This window comes from Astatotilapia calliptera, chromosome 14, assembly GCF_900246225.1.
Source record: "Astatotilapia calliptera chromosome 14, fAstCal1.2, whole genome shotgun sequence".
NCBI lineage: Eukaryota > Metazoa > Chordata > Actinopteri > Cichliformes > Cichlidae > Astatotilapia > Astatotilapia calliptera.
The window spans coordinates 33439165-33460455 of record NC_039315.1 but is presented as its reverse complement, the minus strand read 5'-3'; the positions used below and the strand labels follow the sequence as shown (position 1 = coordinate 33460455).

Here is a 21291-nt window from a genome sequence, read left to right as displayed (position 1 = left end):
TAGCAGTGCTTTTATCACCATGAAGGTCGTGTGGCTCAAATCCACCGATCCAAGCTGTTTATGCTCGAGAGTTAGAGCCACACCCCACGATCCTGTACCACACAGGTTGCGTAGTGAATGTAGCATAAGCGACTCGAATTTAGGAGACCAGCGTCACAGCCTAATAGGAAGCGCATATAGATAATCTAGATCTATATAAATGTAAGAACTAATCATTTGGATCACAGGGATTGGTAATTGTCGTTAATTGAATCATTTCTATTTCCCCTTTGTTAGTTAACATCCAGTCCATGTTGTTATTCCATCAAATCAGTAATTTAATAACATAATATAAATTGTTCCAAAAGGCACCAGTTACCTGTGTTGGTGCACCTGTCAATCAAAGTACCCATGCTCCTATCTTTAGCATTGACAAAATCCACCTGAATGAAATTACCTGTATATAGTCGTGGCCAAGACTTTTGTTAGTGACATTTTGTCATTTCAGTTTACTTTAAATTTAATTTTTATTTATGTATTTTTTGACATATTTCTATAATATTGTGTGGAACAATTGCAAGGATTTCAAAACAGTTTATTGACAAATGAATAAAAATAGTTTTATCAGTGGTTTTATAGTTTAATAGTTGCCAAAATGTTTTTTTTATGTAGGAGGCTAAAACAGTTTTATGGAACAAGCTTTCAAAGCTGTTAAGATGGGCATTTTAACATGGGTATTGATGGGGATTCTCATTATCTACTGTTTACATTACTCATTCATTATATGTATGCACGTGGAAGATTTTCAATTAAATGCATGCAGGCACCAGACTGTACAGACTGTCTGTAGTCACAACAAGATACCGTGTACTCAGCCACCATTAACTCTCTGTTCCTTCTTGCTGTTTCTAAAGCCTTCATAGAGTTTACCAGTCCATTCCCTTGAATTATTAAAACATTTGCTGATGCAGAGACCAAAGAGCAACCCACTGAGTCCAAGCGTAAAGAATTTATTTTACTTTAGCTGGCAGATTGGACTGGAAGGTGCAGATATGGGTTTGAGAGAGTTGGCAGCCGGGCAAAGCTGGATTATAGTTCTTAAACCAAGAATCAGGTACATTTATTGAAGTCTTGAGCCTTACAGTTCACTATCATGTGCATGTATCATGCAGATATGACAGATTGGCAAGGACTGGAGGAGAAGCTGGGTTTGAAATGGTGCAGAGTCTGATTGAGGATGAAGACTGATCGGAGACTGATTGTGTGCCACCTGCAGACACGCTCACAAAACAAAATGGCAACAACAAGGGACACGGGGAAAGGTTTACAGACCTCCCTGCCGGAGAAGGCATACACCTTGGACCATGACAAAATTATTACCACAGATCTCAGTTAATACCCAAACCAGGATATCATTTATGTCGCAGTGATGTGCTCATGAATGTAATTATATATTTCAGTAAAATGATAAACGTGAGCTTGACTTTTAGCACGATACAAGTAAAGACTCATCAGGTAAGGACTGTGTGTAAGTTTGATTAAATTCTGACCAGTACTCTAAGAGGTGTAGTAACTCTTAAAGTGAAATGTGGACAGACAATGGATGCCTCACTATGGTATGAGCTCATCACTAAAAATGACTAAAAGCATGATGATGAAAGGTGATTTCATTGTGATTTAAAAGATCACACATAGTAGGTTTTACAGTGTTGCTAGTTCGCACATTCAAGCATGGATGTTCATCAGAACAAGCAAGAAACACACCCAAATGAACTCAGTCGCTGCATTCAGTCCTTTAGGCTACGTTCACACTTCAGGCGAAAGCGCATCAAATCCGACTTTTTTGACCCTATGTGACCCATATCCGATCATGGTATGACAGTGTGAACGGCACAAATCTGATATTTTCAAATCCGACCTGGGTCACTTTCGTATGTGGCACTGAATACGATACATATCTGACGTTTTAGAAAGCGACTGCTGTTTGAATGGTCATGTTGCATTAAATCCGTCTTTTACGTCACTGACACAAGACAGACGCCAATTGTCAGCCCACAAAATATATTACTTTCTAAGAGATTATTAGTAATGGCCAAGGATATTATTGCTCAGCATGAAGTTTGTCTGACAAAGAATGACTCACAGCACGTAATGTCACAGTCAGTAGGAAATTATAGTTTCTAAAATAATAATTTCTGTGCTGAGCTTTTCATTTCAAGCGGAACTAATGTGCTTATTAGATGTGTTTTTACGAACTAAATGTGAAAAAGCAGTGAATGTCCAATTCTGCCTCCTTGAAAGCAAAATATAAAGAAATAAGTGGTGGCTCAAGACTTATGCACAGCACTGTAGGTAGCTCTGCAAGGACTTTATGAGTGATAACTCCCTGAGATCAAACCACTGTTCCGAATCAGCCATCTGCTAGGTCTTCCCCTGCACCTCCTGACCACTGAAACAAGAGCAATAAGATTGAATTATCCAAACAATTCATCTGCAGTACAGAGGAAATGGTCATTTGGCAGAGCATGAAAAATTGGACCAAAGTAATGGTTCCATTTGTACTGTGCAAACTAACCTCATCAGCTGCTAGCCTGCAGGGAAGAGGTAGAGATGAGGCAGACAGATAAATAAAAGGAGGTGGGGGTGGAGAGTAAAGGATGGAGAGGTCATTAGTTCTCTGGAGACTGGAAAGATTCACAGATGTGTTCTGTATCAATAATGTAACAAGGAAGAGGAGAGAGGGAAGCAGGACACCAGAGTATGAAGAAAGGAAAAAGAGGGGGGGAAACACAACACAGAGAGAGAGAGAGAGAGAGAGAGTGAAGGAGGGAACAGATGAAGGAATTGTGATAAGTGGATGCAGGAAAAGGTGGAAAGCATGCAGTGAGGCTAGAACACTGCTGCTGTTCCCAACAACACAAGCTCTCTCTCATTCTCTCATGCTTTATTGACACCATGAGACCACTCTTACAATAAATACCAAGAGTGCCAGTAAAAAAGACCACACAATAAAAACAAGGAGAAATTAGGGTCAAATATTTGCCTATAAATAATAATAGTTGGTTAGTATGAACGGTGGTTCCATAGTGCAATGGTTAACATATTCAAAATCGCAGCTTGACACTGGGAGGAGACCCCGGGGTGTGCGTTGAGTGTAAAAATGTGTGTCTGATCAAAGATGTAGATCCATCTGCTGTGTGACCCTTTGTAAAAAGGGAGCAGCTGATAGAGGGTGCTTTGTTAGTATGAAACTTGAATTCAAACTTTTGCCTTTTTATTAGATCAAAAGTCACAGAGTGTATCTTACAGTCTGGAACAACAGAAAGCTAATAAGGTGTGCATTTGTTTCAGTTCAGGTATCAATAAAAGTTTTTTCCAAAAGAAAGCAAATCAAAAGAGCAACCTTGTAATTTCAACACTGCAACAACACCGAAACTCACTCAGAATATTTAAAACAAAATCCTGATCATGTGACATGACATGTATATATGAAATGCTGCAATTAGTCCATCGGCTACAGCCCTGTGCAAAACGTTTTCACAGAACTCAATCATGTGGAAAAACTACAGCCAGCCTGTCCTGGCTTGTAGAACCAGTTTAGCTATTTTGTATTAACATCTTTAACATCTGCACTTCATCTTGGATGAATTATAGCCCACGTTTATTTACAACATTGCTTATGTCACGAATGACGGAACAGACTCAGGTGCAGATTTGGAGTAAATGGCAAAGGTTTATTTACACACAAAAAACACCAAGTGACATATATGTATGTATACATGTATGTATGTATGTATACATACATACATACCGAGCTATATATCCTTCAAGCTCGGGTCCTCTACCAGAGGCCTGGGAGCTTGAGGGTCCTGCGCAGTATCTTAGCTGTTCCCAGGACTGCGCTCTTCTGGACAGAGATCTCCGCTGTTGTTCCCGGGATCTGCTGGAGCCACTCGCCTAGCTTGGGAGTCACTGCAGCTAGTGCTCCGATTACCACTGAGACCACCATCACCTTCACCCTCCACATCTTCTCGAGCTCTTCTCTGAGCCCTTGGTATTTCTCGAGGTTCTCGTGTTCCTTCTTCCTGATGTTGCTGTCATTTGGAACCGCTACATCGATCACTACGGCCGTCTTCTCATGTTTGTCTACCACCACTATGTCCGGTTGGTTAGCCACCACTATTTTGTCCATCTGTATCTGGAAGTCCCACAGGATCTTAGCTCGGTCATTCTCCATCACCCTTGGGGGCATCTCCCATTTTGACCCCGGGACTTCCAGGTTATACTCGGCACAGATGTTCCTGTACACTATGCCGGCCACTTGGTTATGGCGTTCCATGTATGCCTTGCCTGCTAGCATCTTACACCCTGCTGTTATGTGCTGGATTGTCTCTGGAGCATCTTTACACAGCCTACACCTGGGGTCTTGCCTGGTGTGACAGCCTCAATGGATCTTGTGCTTAGTGCTTGTTCCTGTACTGCCATGATTAGTGCTTCTGTGCTGTCTTTCAGTCCAGCTTTGTCCAGCCACTGGTAGGATTTCTGGATATCAGCCACCTTCTCTATCTGCCGTGCAGGAGCCTGTCCTTCCATGATGGTTTCTCGTCTCCCTCCACTTTCTTGGGTTTCTGCTGCCTGAGGTATTCACTGAGCACTCGGTCAGTTGGGGCCATCTTCGTGATGTATTCGTGGATGTTCCTTGTCTCATCCTGGACTGTGGTGCTGACACTCACCAGTCCCCGGCCCCCTTCCTTCCGCTTAGCGTACAGCCTCAGGGTGCTGGACTTGGGGTGAAACCCTCCATGCATGGTAAGGAGCTTTCTTGTCTTGATGTCAGTGGCTTCTATCTCCTCCTTTGGCCAGCCTATTACCCCAGCAGAGTGCCTGATCACGGGCAGGGCGTAGGTGTTGATAGCCCGGATCTTGTTCTTACCGTACAGCTGACTCGTCAGGACTTTTTTTTTTCCTTTTTTCAAGTCAAGTTGGCTTTATTGTCACTTCAACCATATACAGTTAGTACACAGTGAAGCGAAACAACCTTCCTCCAGGACCAAGGTGCTACATGCAACATAAATTTACAACATAAATTAACAGAAAACACTAAACTAGCTAACTAAGAGGCCTAGTTAGCTGGCTAGCAGAGACAAGACAGACTGACCTAACATAAATTACAACAAAAACTAACTATCTAAGGAAGACTTTTTTTTTTTGTTAACAGACAGCAGACAACAAAGTGCACAGTGCAAATGTGCAAACAAGAGCAGCAAAGTGACAGTGTGACAAAAAAAAAAAAAAAACACAACGTAACATAATAATAAGGTTTTGTGATGATGAGTTGAGGTAGTGGAGGAACAGTAAACATTCCTTAGTGTAGCAGCAAAAATTAGGAAGTAAAGAAGTCAGTGCAAAAAGTCCAGTAATAATATTGTGCAAAAGAGCATTTACAGGTTGGTGTGTACGATAGTTTGGTGGTGTAGGTCAGTGTGTTTGCGCTTGTGCTGATTAGTCAGTCCAGTCTCAATGTTTTGAGGTAGTTGAGTTAAGCTGAGTGATAATGTTTGTGTGTGTGTGTGTGTGTGTGTGTGTGTGTGTGTGTGTGTGTGTGTGTGTGTGTGTGTGTGTGTGTATATCAGTCCAGTCCCTTTTTGCTGAGGAGACGGATGGCTTGTGGAAAAAAGCTGTTCCACAGTCTGGATGTGTGTGCCCGAATGCTTCGGTACCTTTTTCCAGATGGCAGGAGTGTAAAGAGTGTGTGAGAGGGGTGTGTCCGATCAGCCACAATGCTGGTGGCTTTGCGAATGCAGCGTGTGGTGTAGATGTCCTCAATAGAGGGGAGAGAGACCCCTATGATCTTCTCTGCTGTTCCCACTATCCGCTGTAGGGTCTTGCGGTCCGATATGGCACAGTTCCCAAACCAGGCAGTGATGCAGCCGCTCAGGATACTCTCGATAGTTCCTCTATAGAAGGTGGTCAGGATCGGTGGTGGAAGCTGGGCCTTTCTCAGTCTTCTCAGAAAGAAGAAACGCTGTTGGGCTTTCTTGTGCAGGGAGCTGGTGTTGAGGGACCAGCCGAGGTCCTTCTCCAGGTGGACGCCCAGGAATTTGGTGCTGTCAACGATCTCCACAGAGGAGCCGTTGATGCTCAGCGGTGAGTGGTCGCCTCGTGTCCTCCTAAAGTCAACAACCATCTCTTTTGTCTTGTCAACATTCAGAGACAGGTTGTTGTCTTTACACCAGTCCGTTAGCCTCTGCACTTCCTCTCTGTACGCTGAGTCGTCGTTCTTGCTAATGAGACCCACCATGGTCGTGTCATCAGCGAACTTAATGATGTGATTTGAACTGTGTGTTGCTACACAGTCATGAGTCAGCAGTGTGAACAGCAGAGGACTGAGCACACAGCCTTGTGGGGCCCCAGTGCTCAGTGTGGTGGTGCTGGAGGTGCAGTTCCCGATCCGTACTGACTGAGGCCTTCAGGTCAGAAAGTCCAGGATCCAGTTGCAGAGGGAGGTGTTCAGGCCCAGCAGGCTCAGCTTTCCGATCAGTTGTTGGGGGATGATCGTGTTGAATGCTGATCTGAAATCTATGTACAGCATTCGAACGTGTGAGTCCTTCTTGTCCAAGTGTGTGAGGGCAAGATGGAGTGCAGTGGAGATGGTGTCGTCCGTTGAGCGGTTATGGCGGTACGCAAATTGCAGTGGGTCCAGTGAGGGGGGCAGCAGGGTCTTGATGTGTCTCATGACGAGCCGCTCGAAGCACTTCATGATGGTGGGTGTAAGTGCAACAGGACGGTAGTCGTTGAGACAGGACACAGAAGACTTCTTGGGCACGGGGACGATGGTGGTGGCCTTGAAGCACGTGGGAACGACGGCACTGCTCAGAGAGATGTTGAAGATATCGGTGAGAACATTTGCCAGCTGTTCAGCACATTCTCTGAGCACTCTGCCTGGGATGTTGTCTGGTCCAGCAGCTTTACGTGGGTTGACTCTGCGTAGAGTTTTCCTCACCTCAGCTGTAGTGAGACACAGGACCTGGTCGTTCGGAGGAGGGGTGGTCTTCCTCGCCGCCACGTCATCCTGCTTGTCGAACCGAGCGTAGAAGTTGTTCAGCGCATCTGGGAGGGAGCCGTCACTGTCACAGGCAGGTGATGTCGTCCTGTAGTTAGTGATGGCTTGTAAGCCCTGCCACATGCGCTGTGTGTCGCCGCTGTCCTTGAAGTGGTTGTGGATTCTCTGGGCGTGTGCGCGCTTCGCCTCTCTGATGGCCCGAGAAAGTTCGGCCCTAGCTCTTCTAAGTGCCACCTTATCTCCCGCTTTGAAGGCAGAGTCTCGGGTCCTCAGAAGTGCACGCACTTCCGCAGTAATCCACGGTTTCTGGTTGGGTCGTGAGATGATGGTCTTGGAGACAGTGACGTCATCGGTGTACTTGTTGATGTAGCTGGACACTGATGACGTGTACTCCTCCAAGTCAGTGAAGTCGCCGTAAGTTGCAGCCTCCCTAAACATGTTCCAGTCAGTGCTCTCGAAACAGTCCTGAAGAGCAGAGATGGCTCCTGCTGGCCAGGTTTTCACCTGCTTCAGAACCGGTTTTGATCGCCTGACGAGTGGTCTGTATGCTGGAATTAGCATAACAGAGATGTGGTCTGAGTAACCGAGGTGGGGGCGGGGCTCTGCCCGATATGCGCCGGGGATGTTTGTGTAAACAAGATCCAGCGTGTTTTCCCCTCTCGTTGCAAAGTCCACATACTGATGGAATCTAGGAAGCACTGACTTGAGATTTGCATGGTTGAAATCTCCAGCAACAATAAACAGTTGATCCGGGTGTGTATTTTGCAGTTCACTGATCTTTGTATATAGTTCCCATAGCGCTTCCTTAGCATCAGCGCTAGGTGGAATGTACACTCCGATAATGAAAACAGTGGTGAATTCCCGTGGTAAATAAAAAGGTCTGCATCTAACAGTCACAAACTCCACCAGCGATGAGCAATAACTAGAAACTAGCACAGAGTTCTTGCACCATTTCGCGTTGATGTAAACACTAGGGGTGCAACGATATTCGTATCGATATTGAACCGTTCGATACAGTGCTTTCGGTTCGGTACGCATATGTATCGAACAATACAACATTTGTAATTTATTTTATCAACTTTCCTTCTGACGATGCTGTCTGTGTTGAGCGCTCAGTGAATCTGTGTTCGACTACTCCGCCTAGGCTGCACTGTCGAGCGCAGATCCACTAAGTGCTCAACACAGACAGCATAGTCAGAAGGAAGAGCGCAGGGCAAGCTAGCAAGACAGAAGTTAAGCTCTCCTTGCAACATGGACCTCCCCCACTCTCATTCAGATCTGGCGTTTGGAATTATTTTGGTTTTCATGTGACGTATGACCCTGAAGGTAAGCGCGTCATGGACTAAAGTAAAACAGTATGTTGGATGTGCCATGCAATGCTCAATTACATGGGTGGGAACTAGTGTGTTAGCGCAGTTAGCTCGTTAACGTGTTGGCCATCTTTTTAACCATTTGACTTGAAGTTGATTTAAGTAGATGCATATTCTATTCTTTGTGATAAGAACACATGTGAAACAAGTGATCATTTAGCCATTTATTTTTAGCTCAAAATGACAACATTAACACAATAAAACAGGTCTCTTTCTTAAACAGAAGCCTGTCATGCTTAACTTTTGAGAATATAAGTAAATCTTTCTTTAAAAGAACTCTGTCCTGCTTAACTTAAAATAATAGAAAATAATAGAAAGAAAAACATTCTTGTAACAGTGCACATTTAGTGCATTTAGTACAATTGAGTTCAGTTGAGGTATTATTTCAGCTTTTCTAATGGTAATCAGCTGCTCCTGTTTGTAAACCCGCTTGTTCCCATGATTACGCATCATAACTCATCATCATTATTCACCTATGTATTACTTTTATGTATTAGTCATCTATTTGTTGTAATCATCTATCCTTGCAGTTGTTTATTACACAAAATAAGTTATATTATCACACTTCTGGCCACATAGCGCTGATATTCACTGCACATGCCCATATTAACTTTTTCCAGCCAGGTGTTTTCCTTTCCCCATTCTTCCCTTTCTCTGAGGGGAACAAATATTGCTGCTCTAATGCTGGGCTTATGCTGGGCTCACACTGTGCGACTTTTGGCCCATTTTGAGCAGATTTTTGAGTCGTGCGACGGTTTTGGCGATCGGCCCGATTTTGGCCTTCATCGTGCGTCGTGTAGTATACGTGGGGTAACGAGAAGTGATTAACACCTCACGACCAGCTCCCGATCATCAATCGCTCGTGAGGGTCTCACCACAGCCGCTCACACTGCTCATGCGCAAACACGTAAACGTCGGTGAAAAAGACGGAGCAGCACGGCAGTGCTGCGTGTGATCTGGACACAAGCGATGGAGGCACAACTTGTAGAACTTTGGAAAGCTCATCCGAGCCTTTTCGATGTGGCATCACAAAATGATCACGACCACAACAACCGTGAAAATAGTTGGATTTACACTGCTGCTCAATCACAGCTGCCTGATCAATGTTTTTCATTAGCAATTTAGCAAAGTTGATGGTGGTGGTGTGTCTGTGTGAGTGAAAGACAGAGAGAGCGAGCGACAGATTTTCTGTTATAACCTTAATTTTATGGACGCACAGTGTGAGCACTCAGGTCGCATCAGAGCATCGGGCCGTATAGTGTGAGACCTGCATCGTGACCTACGAACTTCTAACCCCTGCGAGTCAATCGTGCAGTTTGAGCAGGAGCTGAATAACGTGACTGAAAAAATCGCACAGTGTCTGCCCAGCTTTAGGTGTACTGTCGTCCGAGACTTGCACCGCAGTGTCGGCGTTTGTTTCCCTGTTGGCCATGCTTGTTGTTGTGGTCATCTGTTGTCTTCCGGTATTTTCTCCGCAAGCGACCTTTCCTCGACCAATGAGATGAGCGGTAATCTGAATTGTCATACTCGAATTGTCATAAGTGTGCTGTCAGCTCATTGGTAACAAAGCAGGAGAGGGGCTGGGAATTATGTTTTCAAACAAAGCGTTAATTCCATTAAAAGTTATAGACTACTTTTGATTCTCACTGTATTACGGGACAAAGTGCGTCCCTTATTAGCTCAATACGGGACGTGTACTTTTGTTTCGAAATACGGGACGATTCCATATTTTAAGGGACGGTTGGCAACCCTATGCACGGGGCGATCGGCGGTAGCTCGTTAACGGAGATTTGCCGTGTTGTGGCCTTAAGGTCATTTCAACGAGATTAACCTGAAAGCACTAGTGGGAACACAACGAATATGACTGCACATTTACATCATCCTAGTGCAAAGACAAAAACAACAAGCATGCTACTAACTTTAGCCGAGTCATTTAGACAGCTGTTACCACATGATTCTCCTTATGCTGCTGAGACTGTACTTTTGAGTTAAAATATATATTTATAATTTTAATAAATGACAAATTAAAAAGGCATGAACATTTTTTTTTGTATCGAAAAAATATCGAACCGTGACACCAAAGTATCGAACCGAACCGTGAATTTTGTGTATCGTTGCACCCCTAGTAAACACACAAGCCGCCACCGCGAGTCTTACCGCACAGAGCTGCATTTCTGTCGGCGCGAAACGAGGCCAGCCCATTTAGCTGAATAGCGGCGTCCGGTACTCTGTCGCTGAGCCATGTTTCCGTGAAAACAAAGACACAGCAGTCTCTAACCTCACGCTGTGTAGCCTGCTGGAGTCGGATGTAATCCAGTTACTTGGTTGTTGCAGCTTTCCTAGCGGCCTCTTCATGGTTCCCATTCGTCTGTGGGATCCCCAGGTACTTGTAACTGTCCTCTATGTCTGCAATGTTGCCTTCTGGTAGTTTGATCCCCTCCGTTCTGACTACCTTCCCTCTCTTTGTTACCATCCGACTACACTTTTCCAGCCCGAACGACATTCAGATGTCATTGCTGTATATCCTGGTAGTGTGGATCAGTGAATCGATGTCTCGTTCACTCTTGGCATACAGCTTGATGTCATCCATGTACAGGAGGTGGCTGACAACTGCTCCGTTTCGTAGTCGGTATCTGTAGCCAGTCTTGTCAATTATCTCACTGAGGGGGTTCAGGCCTATGCAGAACAGCAGTGGGGACAGAGCATCTCCTTGGTAGATCCCGCACTTGATGGTGACTTGTGCTATGGGCTTGAGGTTGGCCTCCAGTGTTGTCCGCCACATCCCCATTGAGTTCCTGATGAAGGCTCTCAGGGTCCTGTTGATCTTATATAGTTCTAGGCATTCCAGGATCCAGGTGCGGGGCATTGAGTCATAGGCCTTCTTGTAATCAATCCAGGCAGTGCACAGGTTGGTCTCGGCTGACTGCTCTGTCTGCCAGTAGCTGGTGTTTTGCGCCTCTGGTATTCTTGCCCATCCCTTTCTGTGCCCCGCTCATGTATTGACCCATGTGCCTGTTCATCTTAGCCACTATGATGCCTGACAGGAGCTTCCACGTGGTACTGAGGCAGGTTATTGGTCAGTAGTTGGAGGGGACAGGTCCCTTCTGGGGGTCCTTGAGGATCAGGACTGTCCGGCCTTTGGGTAGCCATTCCGGGTGTCTCTCGTCAACTAGCAGCTGATTCATTTGTGCTGCCAGGCAGTGCAGTCAACTTCTTCAGCCAGTAGGCGTGAACCATGTCGGGCCCTGGTGCTGTCCAACTCTTCATACTGGAGACCCTTTCTTGCATATCGGCCACTGTGATGGTTACTGGACCCTGTTCGGGGAGGTCGCTGTGGTCTGCCACTAGCCACTGAGCATTGCCATTATGGGTTGCGTCCTTCTCCCATATGCTCTTCCAGTGTTGTTCTGCCTCCAGCCTTGGTGGTGCTGTTCTCATATTGTTCCCCTGCCACTGAGAGTACACCTTGGCTGGTTCCGTGGAGAACAGCTGGTTTATTCTCTTGCCTTCTATCTCTCTGGTGTACCTCCTCAAACGACTGGCCAAGGCTGTGAGTCGTTGCTTGGCAGTTTCCAAGGCCGCAGGTATGGACAGCTTCCTGTACTTCTTAGGCACCTTCCTCATCGCGCCTTTCTGCAACTCCGATAGTTGGCTAACCTCCCTCCGTGCTACCTTGATCTTAGCCTCTAGCCTCCTTCTCCATGGAGGGTACTGCTCCTTGTGATCTCACTGATCACTGCTGCCGTATTTTAGATCAGCTTGTTAGTGTCGGTAATCGTGGCTGTAGGTATTGTCCGTAGTGCTGCATTAACATCATCTAGCAGACCTTCTGAGGGTACTTCACGTAATCTTGGCTACGGGGGGTCCAGGTTTCAAGTTTGGCCATGAACCTATCTTTCAGGTCAGTTCCTCTCGCACTCAACGATCCTTCTCCTATCGCACTTGGGGCTTGGTACCCAATCTCGGGTGGGGGTGATGATATCTCCCCCCTCACCTGGCGTCCTGGCTCCCCCTTGCCGTAGCATTTATGTTGTACCTCGTCAATCTCTAGCTGTGAGAGCAGTCCCTTCTTTCGAATATTGGAACACTGAGCTACTAGTTGTTTCGCCGTCATTGTGGATGTTGGGTATCGAAGAATCCATAGGTCCCTCATCCTATTCATGTAACCCCTTCTGCCAGGGTTACTTGCGTAGTAGCATTCCAACAATATATATATGTGTATATATACACACATATATATATACATATATATACATATATACACATATATACACACACACACATATATATATATATATATATATATATATAATGTGAGGGAAATCCATGGGGCTTCAACAGTCCACGGGGTATTGCGGGCGGGGTTCTCACTCTCCTCCTCAGCCACGCCACACTACACACTCCTCTTCGCTCGAGTCCACTCTGCAAACTCGCATGCGTTCAGGAAATCCAAAGGAAGGGCTTGAGGATAGGATAGAGGAGTCTATGCACAAAACAGATCAATGCCAGAAAAACAGGAGGGATCACGAGATTAGGTTGAGCTGAGGTTACCCTGAAATGTGTAGTACAACATTCCAGCGATAAGAAGAACTGAGCCTCTGCCTTAAATAGCGTCTGGGAGTGGCAGGATGATGAGCCGCAGGTGAGTAACCGTTTTCAGATGTGCTGGCCAATAAGCTAGGTCCAGGCAAGGAGGAGAGAGAGAGAGAGAGAGAGAGAGCAAGAGTAGGAGAAAACCGTAACAAATATCTGTAGCCTCACTGAGCCAGCCGGTTAAACACAGGGAACGTGACAGTTTAAGCACTTTGAGTTTTGCAGGATTTGTTGTTGCACAGCTCAGCATTTCAGTCAGGTTGAGGTGCTAGCTGTTACACTCACTGTGGCTCAAGTAAAGCACAAGTTTAAACATGAGTGTTGATATGAATCAATGAATCAAAATCAAATGAGTCGAAACAAAACAAAAGATAAAAAAAAGAAAAGAAAAAAATACTGTGGGCTACATTTATCATGCTGAATCTCGAAAATAAGAGCTTGTTCTGTCACAGCATGCGGGAATCAAAAAAATCTGAATTTACACAACAAAAATGCCTTCTCAATTTGTTTTTTTGCCATGTTTGACCACACATACATTTGCAGAACATATTCACAGTTTCTCAAAGGAAGTCATTATCACTTCATTTAATTTGAGAAATGAATTTTTCCATCAGCTCCCCTCTGGGCAGAGAATCAGTAACTTTCAAAAGCAAGAACATAGTTTTTCTTTTTCTCCTTCCACTTTTTGCCCTTCGGCTTTTAACCTAGTCGCTCACAAACATCCATCCTCACCCCACAACAGGGGAACATAGAAGAGCTTTTTTTGACATCACCCTCAACCCTACCACCCCCACGCCCCCCTCCTCATCCCCCAACTCTCCACCATCTGTTTTGTACTGGATAACAGGGGACCTGACTAACCACCTGAATAAATGTATTTCAGTGTGGGTGGAAGTCTCACATACACACACAGCTACGATGTAGTGGAGGGTTTGGGTGACACCGTTTCTCAAATTGCTTCCTAGTTTCTATGATACAAACTAAGAAGCCATCTCTGGGATTATATTTATATTTATGAGTCACCATTATTTTGCGTCACAAGCAACAGATGTAATTTTACATGTCACTCATCCAAGGCCCTGGGAGGACTGTACCATTGTAAGAAAGTCATGAACATGCTTGGTACATGACATTTTTCTGTTTCATCAAAAAACATTTTTAGAGTGCCACACTGAATGTAAAGGTGCAATTCAGACACTCAGACTTAATGACACAATGTGATTGTGATGCAGCGCACCAAATGGTTTGATTATGGGCAGCCAATCAGTACACCCTGTAGAGTTCTAGTCCCCAGACTTGTGTGTGTGTCTGTGCGTGTCCTGTCATATCAGAAACTTGACAGAAGGTGTGTTTAGTAATTCTTTGCTCCAGTGGTCCTTGTATCCTTGAATTATATCAGTTCCTGTTGGCTGCTGTAGCACCTCACTGCCCTCTTTTATTCTGTGGTGATGCCATGTCAGACGTGACATTTCCTCTCTGTTCCTCATGTCAACTTAGCAACACCCGTAACTGACATCAAAATCATATACTTGTTGCATAGTTTGAAATGTACATGCATATGTATCACTTGAGTTCATATGTGGAATAGCTTCATAAGTGATGACTGATGCTCATACATTATAGAGAGGCCTATTAAAGCCACACTGGCTGAGGGACCATTCGGCCGCTTCTTGGCAACCTAAAATCCTTGTGAGCTCCTGCAAATGAGACACAACTGAAATTCAGATTTTGATTTGCTAGGTGGCTGGTGTGTAGGTGGAACTGGTAACCTGTGTTGGTCTAGAATCAACACTGCAACTGACCAATCATGTTGTTGTGATGTCATGGCTTTGTAATGTGGGGGGAAAAGAAAAATGGGCCTTTGTTTATATAAAACTCTCTTTTGGGACAGAGGTAATCATTTCAAATGCTTTCTCTATTAATTTTACAATAAGTTTGCTGTTAGCCCAATTTACCTATGTTGATTTGTTTATTGTTTGTTCTTGCCTAATGCTAACTGGATTATCAGATGTCATTTGTCACTTGCAATAATGATCCTGGACGAATATTATTATGATGATGTGGGAAGAACACCGACACTGGGATATCAAATGTTATGGTTGTGGTCAGGGAAGAAACATGTACAGTCACCAACAGGCCTCTTGTCCTTTGTTAGCAAAGGGTTATATATTTCTTTCCTTTGACATACTAAGCATAAATTGCTGGCAATGTACTATTGTATAGAATTCCCCAAGACCTGGCTCTCCCAAACATGGACAGTATATTAAACAAGGACATAACCTTTGTGACATCCATTGGTTAGTGAATCCAGTTGTGAAGCTTAAACCTGAGTACTTTGCTGCTATCTTGGCATTTTGAAACCAGACATGATGAAAAATGGATCTGACTGAGAAAGCGAGGGACACTGCATATACATTGTCAAACTTGTGATTAATAAATCATTAGCTTATGAGCAAACCCTGATTTATCCTCTTCAAGACTCCCATAAGATCATCAAGGAAATGTTTGCAGAGGTCACAGAGCATGGAGCCCGAGGGTTGTTTTCACTTCTATACACCTGAAGCTCTTCGGCAGCGGATGTGTCAACCCCTGCAGGTCATTAAATGGTATCCAGATTTAAGGCACTTCCACATTGCCTTCGCTTTTTAGACCCAGAAACTAAATCAACTCCTATATAAGGTCTATTATACTAACCTGTAAAGACCTGTTGACAAAAGAATGCAGGAAATTAACAGGAATGTTGTTAACCACGATAGATCGATAGCTATTGCTTTGTTTTTTGGTAACACTCTTTATCTGATGCCATATCAATGCAGCATTAAATATCTTATGCTTCCAATTACTCTACACTGCATGTGAATTGTTTGTGAAATATATCACAACTTGTTTTTCTAGCAAAATCCAGTGATGGCAAAAAAGGCCACCAGTGATAGTGTGGGTCTAGATGTTTGTATCTGATACCACTCTGGTATCAGGGTACCTCAAAGACAGCACAGATACAGAAATTGTTACAGGCTGATGCAATGTTAAATCACAAATACAGTGGGGCAAAAAAGTATTTAGTCAGCCACCGATTGTGCAAGTTCCCCCACTTAAAATGATGACAGAGGTCAGTAATTTGCACCAGAGGTACACTTCAACTGTGAGAGACAGAATGTGAAAAAAAAATCCATGAATCCACATGGTAGGATTAGTAAAGAATTTATTCGTAAATCAGGGTGGAAAATAAGTATTTGGTCATCTCAAACAAGGAAAATCTCTGGCTCTCACAGACCTGTAACGTCTTCTGTAAGAAGCTTTTCTGTCCCCCACTCGTTACCTGTATGAATGGCACCTGTTTGAACTCATCATCTGTATAAAAGACACCCGTCCACAGCTTCAAACAGTCAGACTCCAAACTCCGCCATGGCCAAGACCAAAGAGCTTTCGAAGGACACCAGGAAAAGTATTGTAGACCTGCACCAGACTGGGAAGAGTGAATCTACAATAGGCAAGCAGCTTGGTGTGAAAAAATCAACTGTGGGAGCAATCATCAGAAAATGGAAGACATACAAGACCACTGATAATCTCCCACGATCTGGGGCTCCACGCAAGATCTCATCCCGTGGGGTCAAAATGATCATGAGAACGGTGAGCAAAGATCCCAGAACCACACGGGGGGACCTGGTGAATGACCTGCAGAGAGCTGGGACCAAAGTAACAAAGGTCACCATCAGTAACACACTACAACGGCAGGGAATCAAATCCCGCAGTGCCAGACGTGTTCCGCTGCTGAAGCCAGTGCATGTCCAGGCCCGTCTGAAGTTTGCCAGAGAGCACATGGATGATACAGCAGAGGATTGGGAGAATGTCATGTGGTCAGATGAAACCAAAGTAGAACTTTTTGGTATAAACTCAACTCGTCGTGTTTGGAGGAAGAAGAATACTGAGTTGCATCCCAAGAACACCATACCTACTGTGAAGCATGGGGGTGGAAACATCATGCTATGGGGCTGTTTTTCTGCCAAGGGGACAGGACGACTGATCCGTGTTAAGGACAGAATGAATGGGGCCATGTATCGTGAGATTTTGAGCCAAAACCTCCTTCCATCAGTGAGAACTTTGAAGATGAAACGAGGCTGGGTCTTCCAACATGGCAATGATCCAAAACACACCGCCCGGGCAACAAAGGAGTGGCTCCGTAAGAAGCATTTGAAAGTCCTGGAGTGGCCTAGCCAGTCTCCAGACCTCAACCCCATAGAAAATCTGTGGCGGGAGTTGAAAGTCCGTGTTGCTCGGCGACAGCCCCAAAACATCACTGCTCTCGAGAAGATCTGCATGGAGGAATGGGCCAAAATACCAGCTACTGTGTGTGCAAACCTGGTAAAGACCTATAGTAAACGTTTGACCTCTGTTATTGCCAACAAAGGTTATGTTACAAAGTATTGAGTTGTATTTTTGTTATTGACCAAATACTTATTTTCCACCCTGATTTACGAATAAATTCTTTACAAATCCTACCATGTGAATTCATGGATTTTTTTTTCACATTCTGTCTCTCACAGTTGAAGTGTACCTCTGGTGCAAATTACTGACCTCTGTCATCATTTTAGGTGGTGGAACTTGCACAATCGGTGGCTGACTAAATACTTTTTTGCCCCACTGTAAATATTCTAACGTGAGAGCATTTTTTTCCAGTGGTATGAAATGTATACATCTTGTATTCAATTCAATTCAATTTTATTTATACAGCGCCAAATCACCTCAAGGCACTTTATATTGTAAGGTAGACCCTACAATAGTACATAGAGAGAACCCCAACAATCATATGACCACTATGAGCAAGCACTTTGGTAACAGTGAGAAGGAAAAACTCCCTTTTAACAGGAAGAAACCTCCAGCAGAACCAGGTTCAGCGACCGGTTGGTGTAAGAAAAGGAAGACAGGATAAAAGACGTGCTGTGGAAGAGAGCCAGAGATTAATATTATAATATATTTATCTCTAATCTTGTATGTAGACAGTATAACCTATTTTCTATGTTTATTCAACCAGTAAGTGACTAATCACAGTGTTAAATCTGCTTCACCACAAAATCATTACACTGTATCACTGACACGATCTCACAACCAGCAGACAAAGAAATGTTAGAACTCAAAAACTGTATATAAACCAGGGGACTCCAACTCCAGGCCTTGAGGGCCAGTGTCCTGCAGGTTTTAGATCTCACCCTGGGTCTACACACCTGAATCAAATGATTAGTTCATTACCAGGCCTCTGGAGAACTGCAAGACATGTTGAGGAAGTAATTTAGCCATTTGAATTAGCTGTGTTGGATCAAGGACACATCTAAAAACTGCAGGACATCTGCCCTCGAGGCCTGGAGTTGGGGACCCCTGATATAAACGATGGATGTAACCATTATAAAATCACTTATTCTATTGGGGCTGCTTTGTTTAAAGTAATTTCTCATTTAAACCAACAGGAGGATATTTTAAGGAGAAATTAAAGGAGTTATGATGCTATATCAGCTAACAGTTTTGCATTTTCTACATGTTGATAATGCAGGCTGTCTTTCTAGCCTAAGCTGTTTTACAAAGCTTGGTTTAAAAAGCACCTCGGAAATATGTAAAACAAATTATGCAAGGAGCAGTGAAAAGTACAATTTCAACAATATACTATACACACAAACAAGAAGGTGCAAAAACTACACTTTAAACATAAATATGCCGTTAGCTGTCTCCTCTGGTATGCTGACTTGCTAGCTCGTTCTTAATTTTTGTCATTGGCTGGGCATGTAAATACCAATAGAACTGATGTCTGTGAAAATAAAGCTACAAAGAAATTTTTTTCTTATTTTCTGGCTGCCGTCTGTAATTAAGCTGATATTTTGTGCCTCTGTCTGTGTGTGTTCAATAGGAGGGAGACTCTCTTGGGGCGATGGAAAAGGTTTGTCGTCAGCTGACCTACCATCTCAGCCCCCACTCTCGATGGAGGAGACAGGGCCTGCTCAAGAGGAAACCTCAGGCCTGGTGAGTGTGTGTCGTACAGCATGTATCTCTGTTTTTGTTAACATCCTAGTGTGTCACCAGTGTGTCATCATCTGCTGCCCCTTTGGATGCCAAAGAAAAGCTCTGTGATGTCTGTGTCTCTTTATTTTTTCACTCTCTCACAAACACAGTTGGAGATGAAATCTTTCCTCTCCGTGTCACCTTCACTGACTCACTTTAGCCTGTCGGCTTCCCTGTGGCTGTCAGAAGACCATTGTTTTTATTCATACATAATTCCTGAGCTGTGTTTTTGTGTATTGTTTTTCTGACTTTCAGTCCCAGTTAAAATTGGAAATATTGCTTTACGAGTCTGTATGTCTAGTAATTTATTTGATTCCCTTTGCATTTCAGCACTTAGCTTTCTCACCACTCTTCTTCATTGCACCTGCATCATGTGGAAAGTCTGTATTTACACTGCAGTGTTACACAATATGCAAATCAGTTATCAACACCAAGTATAAACTACTAATCCATATGCTTCTTTGGCTCAGCTCCAGTACAGCCATTAAAGATTAAATTCTCTAAAGCAATTCTCGAAATGAAATTTCCAATATAAGCTGGGTCCTGCATTACCACAGCAGTTTCTCAGTAAATGTGCTATATATGAAACACTCAAGGTAATTCATGTACTGTATACAAAGCATATATATACTTCTCTGCTCTCTGGTGCACAACATGTAGTGATACTTGATCTGCAAAGTGCAGTTAAACATCAGCAAAAATGCGTCAAAGAAGGAAATTAAAGGCTAAATCCTGTTGTGGACTGTTTTAATAAATCAAAGCCTGTTTACAGGTGTTTAGGGTGCACTGCTGCATATGTGGAAAAAAGGATATTTGAATCCTCTGGTTTTGAAGGGTAAAGGGAGTATCTAGAACTTTCTTAAATGTCTGGTGAGTCTCACTTGGTTTATATAGGAGTCCAAGTCAAAGGCTAGAATCTTCTGAATCTAAACCTTAAGAGCTGTAAGGAATACTCCAACAACTCTTTCCTTTGAACCTCTGGCTGTGTCGCGACGTGTCACTATTTTATTGTTGAATCGTCAACTCAGTTAATATTTTTTTTACTTGAATTGTCCCTTCTCAGCTCCTCTCTACACTCCACTTTAATAAATACAATCTCTGTAAATTTTATAGAGCCTGCCAATATTCATTTAACACAGAGCTGTGTTACACACAGAGCTGTGTTAAATGACTGTCGGCAGCTGACGTATCTGATATCCCTGCAGCATCATAATGTGCTTTTTCAGGATCAACATTGTTGTGATGTCATAGCTTTGCAGGAATGTAGGAATATAAAAATTTCTTCTGGAAGAAATAATCGGCATTTCAAGTGTTTTCTTTATTCATTTATACATCATAATAAATATTTTTTATCAACTTAGGTTTGCTGTTAGCCAAATTTAGGTTACTCATGTTGGTTTTCTAGTAATAATTTTTTTAAAGTATTAGCTAACTTCTTGGCTAATGTTAACTGTTAACATCACATTGGTCAGTTGCAATCTTGATCCTCGACCAAAGTTATGATGATGTTGGACCAACACTGGGATATCAGGTCATGTGTCATCAGGCCCGACCACGACCATAAAAGGACAGAGAGAGACAGCAGAGGTTACAATTAAACAATGAAAAGCATACATTAAAAAAGAGAGCTGAGCTTGATAACTGCAGATTTAACTAAGAAGTGCATGTAACCAAGTGTATGACCACATCAGTTATATGCTGACAGATGTACTGTAGGTTGTTTTTTCATTTTATGAATCAGGTCAACAAATTGTTGCCGCCACTGGGAGCTCTTGGCAGATTTGGAACATCGCAGCAGCCTCAGCTTCTGGAACTTTCTCTAATTTTGGCATCTTACCACTTTTAGTAAGCTGCACTATGTAAACCTGATGTTTCAGGTCGGTTTTTGTTCCAAAATTTACTGAAAAAATAAATGTTGAATGGAATTCTGTATTCTTTATGGTTTTCTTTTCCATATTTCAGATAATCAAAGTGATGGATTTCTGAAAGCGTGATCACCTCCAGCCACCCTGAGTGTGATCTAGTTTATGAATGTTCCAGCTGTGCCCTCAGAATCCTTTAGTAGGACAACCAGGATTTGACCTTGAAAAATCCTCTGTGTGCTTGGACAAACAAACTGACTTCTAACACTGTCACATAGTTCAGATGCTGGGAAAGTGTGGAAATAAGTCCCTCCCTCAAGTGACGGACCTCAGGGTATCTCAGGGTCTTGCTCATGAGTCGGGGGAGAGTGACACA

General features: G+C 43.5%; 1 protein-coding gene across 1 annotated transcript in view; it reads left to right on the top strand.

Annotated features, from left to right (window-relative positions):
- Positions 1 to 21291, top strand: part of lrrc75a (leucine rich repeat containing 75A) — a 73303-nt gene that overhangs the window by 26020 nt on the left and 25992 nt on the right. The window contains exon 3 of the mRNA XM_026192584.1: positions 18902 to 19014. Coding sequence (XP_026048369.1) covers positions 18902 to 19014 — 113 coding nt within the window. The remainder of the gene's footprint in view (positions 1 to 18901; positions 19015 to 21291) is intronic.